This window comes from Palaemon carinicauda, chromosome 39, assembly GCF_036898095.1.
Source record: "Palaemon carinicauda isolate YSFRI2023 chromosome 39, ASM3689809v2, whole genome shotgun sequence".
Classification (NCBI taxonomy): domain Eukaryota; kingdom Metazoa; phylum Arthropoda; class Malacostraca; order Decapoda; family Palaemonidae; genus Palaemon; species Palaemon carinicauda.
In genome coordinates this window covers 16009789-16018513 of record NC_090763.1, presented here as the reverse complement: position 1 = coordinate 16018513, position 8725 = coordinate 16009789, and the positions used below count along the sequence as shown (strand labels likewise).

The 8725-nt window shown below is 34.9% G+C and overlaps 1 protein-coding gene across 1 annotated transcript in view; it reads right to left on the bottom strand.

Annotated features, from left to right (window-relative positions):
* Positions 1–3022: 3022 nt before the first annotated feature.
* The window catches only part of LOC137631023 (uncharacterized), a 12789-nt gene continuing 7086 nt past the window's right edge, over positions 3023–8725 (bottom strand). The window contains exons 3-4 of the mRNA XM_068362579.1: positions 8132–8400; positions 3023–3493 (exon numbers count right to left, since the gene is read on the bottom strand). Coding sequence (XP_068218680.1) covers positions 3071–3493; positions 8132–8400 — 692 coding nt within the window. The 3' untranslated portion in view covers positions 3023–3070. The remainder of the gene's footprint in view (positions 3494–8131; positions 8401–8725) is intronic.

Here is an 8725-nt window from a genome sequence, read left to right as displayed (position 1 = left end):
AATATGAATATGAAATATAGTACTGTAATATGGAGGGAAAGTTGCTATATAGTATGAAAATTACAATGACCGGAAAAGCAATTACATATATAATGACCTTAATTAATACATTACTATATTTTCTGAGTGAATATATCACTTTACATTGAAAGCAATTTAATTTCATTACCATTTCCTTTCTTACTGTGCCGTTTCAGATTAACTATAATATCATAAAGAAAATAAAATGTTACTTTAGAAGTCTTTACAATTCAGCTATGCCAATGTTACTCGTAAATTGCATATTCATTAATCTCAGTTTTGAATAAACATATAACTGAGCAGTAACAACATGTAGTTTACACACAAAAGGAACTGAAAACACGTTCCTTTGGTAACCATTTAACACAATTAGGACGTAAAAAGTACTATTTTTCAAACAATACCTATAAAAAGATCAATAACTGCAGGAAAGGTTCATATTAAAACACACAAATGTAATAAAAAACTCAAAAGACGTTTCTATATCTAGGTGTGGTATAATCGAGGAACTGATACAGAGGGAACTGGATATCTTTTACTTCGAAATACAATAAAAAAAGCATCCCTGAAAAATATGTGGTCTTAAAATCACATGGCGTGAGTCAAAGGTAAAAAACGAAGTGTTGTGTTAGGTTACGTTCGGCTAGACGTGAGTCAACAGTAAAAATGAGAAGTGTTAGGTTACGTTAGGTTAGGCATGTCAAAGGTAATAAAGAGAAGTGTTAGGTTAGGTCTGCTTAGGTTAGACGTGTGCCAAAGGTAATGGAGAGAAGTGTTACGTTAGGTTAGATCAGACGTGAGTCAAAGGTAAAAAAGAGAAATGTTAGGTTAGCCTAGACCTAAGTCAAAGGCAAAAATGAGAGGTGTTGTGTTAGGTTAGGCGGGGCTAGAGTCAACGGTAAAATAAGAGAAGTGTTAGGTTAGGTTAGACATGTCATTGGTAATAAAGAACAGTGTTAGATTAGGTTAAGTTAGACGTGTGTCAAAGGTAAAAAAGAGAAGTGTTAGGTTAGGCTAGACGTGAGTCAAATGTAAAAATGAGAAGTGTTGTGTTAGGTTAGGTTAGGCTATAGTTATCGGTAAAAAAGAGAAGTGTTAAGTTAGGTTAGGTTAGACGTGAGTCAAAGGTAAAAAAAGAGAAGTGTTAGATTAGATTACATTCGACATGAATCAAAGATAGTCATAGGTATTTAAGAGAAATGTTAGGTTAGGTTAGACATAACTCAAAGGTAATCAAGAGAAGTGTTTTCTTAGGTTAGGTTTGACATGAGTTAAAGGTAATAAAGAGGAGCGTTAAGTTAGAAGTGAGTTAATGTAAAAGAGAGAAGGGAAATTGAACGAACACACAAAGAGGAGATTGAACAACACGGAAAACCCTGTACCGTATTGCACTGAGGAAAATTTGGGATTTCAATCGACGTATCTTGCAACAAAGGTTTACATAAAGGGAGCCCTGCATCTTGTAAATGAAATACTTTTGATCAAACAATGACAACCTAAGTAGTCTCAGGCGATAGCAAATTAGAATATAAACAGAAATAAACTTTATGTAGAAAAAACAGAAAAACATCCATTGTAAGTCTACAAACCTCCGAGAACAAATGCCAGTATCTTTGAAGAATTCAATGAACTCCTTGAGATGATTATGATGGAGAAAAATAAATTAGTTATTTGTGGAGACTTTAATCTTTGGAGGGATGACGCATCAAATCCTGATGTTTTAGCATTTAGTTAATTATTAGAATCACATCAATTGGTGAATAATGTCCACTGTGCAACTATGTTAACTAAACGAACAGGATAAAATGGAGGTCATGTAGAGAGTAGGGTTCCCCTGTTGTATAGGACCGGAAAAACAGCCGTCAAAGTAAAAGTAAAAAAGTAATCAACATTCAAACTTAATAATCAACATTTCCATTTAATGTTTACGGTACATTTCATATGCATGTATCAACAGAAAAACACATTCAAATACAGTATAACAAATTCATAGTGAAAAAAAAAACACGCAGAACAGGTAATACCTACAGGATACAGTCTGAAGACAGGGATACAGCGTACTTTAGTTGAGACATAACTCTTAGTTTACAAAATTTCATCTATGAATCGAAATAAAGAAAAAAAAAGACTGATACAAACATATTGTTAAGGTCGTTAACATGACAACATGACACCATGCCCACAGGAAAATCACACAATGCATTCTTGTTGAAAAGAAATAAATTGAAAGCACGTTCAGTTTTATAAAAGTCAAGTTTGATAAACTTAAAAATATATACACTATTACATATCTGTGCAAGATTCAAGTTTTAATCTTCATCATTGTCTTTACCAAAATTCTCTTTCTATAGGAACACTATACCAGTTATTAAGCTTTTAAGCTTTTAATATACTTGCAACTTGATTCATTATACGTATGTGTGTATGTACAGAATATGTGTATGCATATAGTGTGTATATATATATATATATATATATATATATATATATATATATATATATATATATATATATATATATATATATATATATATATATATATATATATATATATATGTTAAACAGCCCTATATAACCCACAAAAAGGTCAATTACCAAATCGTATAATACACGAACAGCATTACTTAGGAGGTACTGCCCAGAGTCAATACAGATAGGTTCTGTTCCAGAGGCGGAGCTTAAACAATGACCCCGCCCCTTTTGAAACGTCACCGTCGACCAATAGGACAGAATCCCGCCTCAACTCTTATGGAATTATTGTTATTAATTACACCTTTATCTGCATTGACTCTGGTACCACCATTAATGCATCCTTGTTTCTACACTTCGAGTATCACTTGAGCAGCTGCTGTGCAATATTTTTATGACCAATAATGCTCTGAATGTGACTAGCACTTGTTTATATTGAAATATACTACGTAAAACAAAGTAATGCGTAACAAAAATCTAATCTTCACTATTCTTTGACTACAGAATCTGAGATCAGATTATCACCAAAAAGTTTTTTTTATTTTAATTGCATTTAATATTCATATCACGAGAATCAAATTTACAGCTCCGTTTCCGTATCGGAGTCACGGTCAATCTGAGACAGCTCTCCATGCCCGCGATGATTCAAATCCCCATTATTCAAGGCCGAGGGCGAGCACCCACACAGGCCACAGAATCGGCAGCGGTTCCGGATGGGTTCCAACCTGGCTGAAATGGTACGTTTGTGACGATGGTACAGTCTGTAACTTGTGGCGACTACTGCTCCAATGAGGATCAAGATCAGGAAAACGGGAACAGCCACCACAGCACCTTTGTTGCTGTCATTGCCCATGCCGTCTTCTTGGCCTTCCTCCTCAGATAAATCTTCGTCGGATTCTTTGTTCAATCTCTGTGTTACTTCTTGTACTGCATGCAGGCAAGTGCGTAAGAATGGGTCAGCTGACACCCAGTTACCCCGTTCTCGACATTCGACGGATGTTGCCTGAAAGATATGGATATCAGCATCAATATCCCTGAGAACAATCATAAAAACCCAAACACATGGCAAACTTAAAATATATTCACTAAATCGATCAGTTTCAGGGGATTATATATCAAAACCATTGCTACTCGTGTTTTATTTCAAAATTCAAAGCACAGTTTTTTTTTTCTATAGATGATATAAGCCAAAATTTACTGTGCTCACTCCATAAACAACTCTATATAAACCTGCGAGTAGCTGTTACAGGAATAATGAGGCATTTAAATTCTAAAAGTTTTTTGTATTGTTGTTCCCTTCCATGTGTAAAAAGAATAGAATGAATGATGCTGTGCATATTTCAATTCTGTTTCTGTTCTTACATTCAATTAGATTCCAGCTAACAAAATTAACAGATGACTACTACTACTTTTCGCACCTACTCTAAAGATCAAATCTTAAAAGATTTATATCTTGTAAGCATGAAAACATGAAGCAAATACTAAACTTCACTTACTCTAGCAAATACTAAACTCCACTTACACTAGTAAGGCATTTATCGAACATCTTTACTAAAAGTAACAAAATTAATTATATAAAGCTCACAACAGTAACTTAGGTATAAAATGTTATAAGAATTTTACATTGTGATGCTTCAACTTATATTAACATTTTACTGTCACTCTCCCATTAAGAGATCAGTTGGCTGATGCGCCCTCTCCAATACCTTCTATCAAAGGCATCCTCTCCCACCAAACCTCTTCTCTCCATATCCTTCACCTTATCCTCTTTTCTCCATATCATCCTTCACAGTGTCCTCTTCTCTACATATCATCCTTCGCCTTATCCTCTTCTCTCCATATCATCCTTTACCTTATCCTCTTCTCTCCATACATCCTTTACCTTATCCCATTATCTCCATATCACCCTTCACCCTATCCTCTTCTCTCCATATCATCCTTCATCTTATCCTCCTCTCTCCATATCATCCTTTACCTTATCCCCTTATCTCCATATCACCTTTCACCGTAACCTCTTCTCTCCATATCATCCTTCACCTTATCCTCTTCTCTCAATATCATCCTTCACCTAATACTCTTCTCTACATATCACCCTTCACCTTATCCTCTTCTCGCCATATCACCCTTCCCCTTATCCTATTCTCTCCATATCATCCTTTCCCTTATCTTCTCTCCAATAGTTCTTATTCCTGCAGTGACCAGATTGTGGAATGATCTCAATCAGGCAGTTAAATTGGTAGCAATTCAGAAGCTGAAATTTTTTCGCAATTTCTTTTCAACTGAACCGGTTGACAAGTCTCGTTTTATAATTAAAACCGGACTGATATATTTTAACATTGTTACTGATCTTAAAATATTTTTTACGTTTTATCCATTACTTCTATATAGTTTATTAGCAGATGAGGACTGACAAAGCTATGAATTCAGGAAGTGGCTATGGTATATGAATTGCTCATAGAATGATTAATGAAATCTCTACTGGGGCAAAGAAGAAGCATAGGCCCATCAAAAAGAAAGATCAGTCTGTTATAACAACAGAAGATGAAGAAAGACAACTAAGGCGATCCATGATCGCCTTAGTGAGGTCATGATTGATATACCTAAAACTGAGGAAGACCTTGATGTGGCCATGAATAAATTCAGTGTGCTTGAAGTCGAAGCTATCATTAAAAAAAAAAAAAAAAAAAAAAAACTCAAAAGATGGAAAGCCCCTGAATACCATGGAATAACTGCCGAGAGGATATTGGCTGAAAGTGAAGTGACTCCCGGAATACTTACAAGATTATTTTATAAAATGTGGCGTGAAGAGGCAAAACCTGATGAATGGGAGTTAGGAGTGTTGGTGAAAAATGGCAAAAAAAAAGATAAATAAATAAAAAAAAATAAAAAAAAAATAAAAAGATGTGATTGATTGCAAGAATGACAGAGGCATAACACTTACGTCAATTGTTAGAGAAAGATTGATGGAAAGCCGAGATATGAATAAGCAGGATTTAGAAATAGTAGTTGTACTGCCTAAGTTCTCATTTTGAGACATGTTGTACAGCAATGCGTAGAATATAGAAATCCAGTTTTGATGGCATTTGTGGACTATGAAAAGGCCTTTGGTAGTGTGCATCAGTCAATTTTGTGGAGAGTCCTACGTTATTAGGGAATTCCTCTTAAATATGTGAGTTTGATTAAGTCTGTTCATGAGCATAGCGAGTGCAAAGTTAATTTTAATGGAGTCCTATCTAATGAATTTCCAGTGAACAGCGGAGTACACCAAGGGAATGTGTTGTCACGTATGTTGTTTATCCTCCTCATGGATTTTGTAATGCGTAGAACAGTCAGAGATGGTGGAGAAGGATTTGACTGGATTGATGATAGGAAATTAGCAGACCTAGAACATGCTGATGATGCTGCCTTATTAGCAGAGTACCACAGGATTTGCAATGCTTGTTTACCAGAATGCATAAAATATCACACGAGTTTGGGCTCAAGTTACATAGAAGAAAAACAGAGATGATGAGAACGGAGTATGCAATGGAAGATGAAATATTATTGGAAGGAGAAAGGATTAATGAGGTAAAACCATTTAAGTATTTAGGAACTATGATCTCCAATAAAGGGTCTTTAGAATCAAGAGTTTAGTGAAAGATTGAATAAAAGAAAATCAGACAATGGCTAGGTTAAGTAAAATTTGGAAATGAAATCGCCTAAAATTACATTTAAAAATCAGACTGTATATCAGTTTACTGAGATCGGTATTACAATGAAACATCTCCAACAGATTTAGTAGATTTCAGAACAAAGCCCTCAGAAGTGTATAGGGAGTTAAATGGCAGGACAGGATGAGAAAAGAAACAAGAGAGAGTACTCGAGTGCCATATGTGGATGAGATCATGGTGAGGGGTAGATGGAGATGGCTTGGGAGTGCTCTTCGCACTTCCCGAGAGAGATTGTTTCTCCAAACGTTTAAGTGGGCTCCACAAGACACCAGAAGAGTTGGAAGACACAGGCCTACATGGCTGAGGTATATGAAGCGTGAAGTAGGAAATGATGAATGGAGAAGTATTGAATTAAAAGCTCAAGATAGAGACGACAGGCGAAATCTAACCGAGGCCCTTTGCGTCAATAGGCGTAGGAGCAGATGATGATGCGTTTATTAGGTATTTTCTTATTTCCATTTCTCACTGGGCTTCTTTCTCTGTTGGAGCCCTTGGCCTTGTAACGTTCTGCTTTTGCAACCAGGGTTGTAACTTAGCTAGTAATAATAATAATAATAATAATAATAATAATAATAATAACAATAATAATGATAATAATAACAACAACAAAAACAACAACAGTAATAATAATAATAATAATAATAATAATAATAATAATAATAATAAGCTAGAATTGCATCAAGCAGAATGGCAAGCCTTTCAACCCAAATACAACCACAGGTGACAAATTTCTGCCGTGTAGCCAATGCAAATAGTTTTCAGCACTAAATATTATACTGTAGCTGTATTATATGGAAGCCACACGCAGTACTGTCTAATCTAGCTAATGTATATCATCCTGAGGACGCCATACCTACCATATTCATCCACACGAAGTCTGAGTTCTACTTGCTAGGACCAAGCATTGAAGAACATAATGTTCCCCACACATTCAAATAAATAATCTATTGTAAGTTACTATCCTCATTAATTCAACACTTAAATCTTAACTTCATCACCAAATAATATTACTTGCCTTTTTTCTGTTGTCAGAAGAAAAGTTACTTTGATTATACTCTTTTTACTAAGCTATGTTACTAACATACTTCAGAGTTTATTAACAGTTATATCGTGCCTAAAAATTTTCTGCTTTTAATTATGAAATATTTTTTTTTTCTTTTAATTGACTGCTTCTGTCATCCCTGGATCATCGGCATCAGCTTCTAAATCTATATCCATAATATAGTGACAAAATTATCGACCAATCTAACTCCTAAGTTTGCCTATTCTTGTCCACGCTCATAAGGAACCTCACTCATTATCACATACTAGAATAAGACTCTAATTATGATACTTAAAAAAAAAAAAACGGTATTCAATCATTCTTTCCGTTTAACTGTCTGCTATAAAATCAAATCTTCTCTCCATAACAACCTTCATCTTATCCTCTCCTCTCCATATCATCCTTCACCTTATCTCCTTCTCTCCATATCATCCTTCACCTTATCCCCTTCTCTCCATATCATCTTTCACCTAATATTCTTCTCTCCATATCATCCTTCACAGTATCCTCTTCTATACATATCACCCTTCATCTTATCCTCTTCTTTCCACATAACCTTCAACTTATCTTCTTCTCTGCATATAATCTTCACAGTATCCTTTTCTCTACATATCACCCTTGACCTTATCCTCTTCTCTCCATATCACCCTTCACCTGATTCTATTCTCTTATATATACATACATATATACTGTATGTATGTATGTATGTATGTATATATATATATATATATATATATATATATATATATATATATATATATATAATGTGTGTGTATGTGTATTAATTAAAGTATTTTTAAAATATTGTGAAATTGAGTAAATGAACTTTAAACAAGTTATCAAATATCATCAGAACCTCAGAATAAATATCGAACAAGATTTATTTTACCGGAGGCTTGCAATCAGGGCAATACTGAAGACGTTGCAAAGAGCTCAGTAGCTGGCACACACAGTGCCACGGGTTGTGATGGAAAGACCCGTGGACGCGTGACGCCAGTGACGCTAAATCTCGCGAGTCCAGCGTGCTCAGATGATTGTGGTGGAGACGCAATTCGCGCAGGTGACGTAGGGACATCAAGGAGGTGCCGGCAATTTCCCGTAGTCGGTTGTGACTCATATCGAGAGTTCTCAATTCCCGGAGTCCATTCAGGTCATGCTCTGTAAATAAATGAAGCTTGGTAATTTTTAAACTAATGGATGATATATGTTTTTAAGGTTGTGCTCTGTAAAAGAATGAATTCGTGTGATCATTTTTTCATTAAAGGATGCTATGTGTTTGTCAGGTCGTGCTCCGTGAAAGAATAAAGTTGATTGATAATTTTTTAATCAAAGGATGATATATGTTTTTAAGGTCGTGTTCTGTAAAAGAATGAAGTTGATTGGACATTTCTTAATTAAAGGATGATTTACGTTTTTAAGTTCGTGCTCTGTAAAAGAATGAATTCGTGTAATGATTTTTGAAGTAAAGGCTGCCATGTTTTTT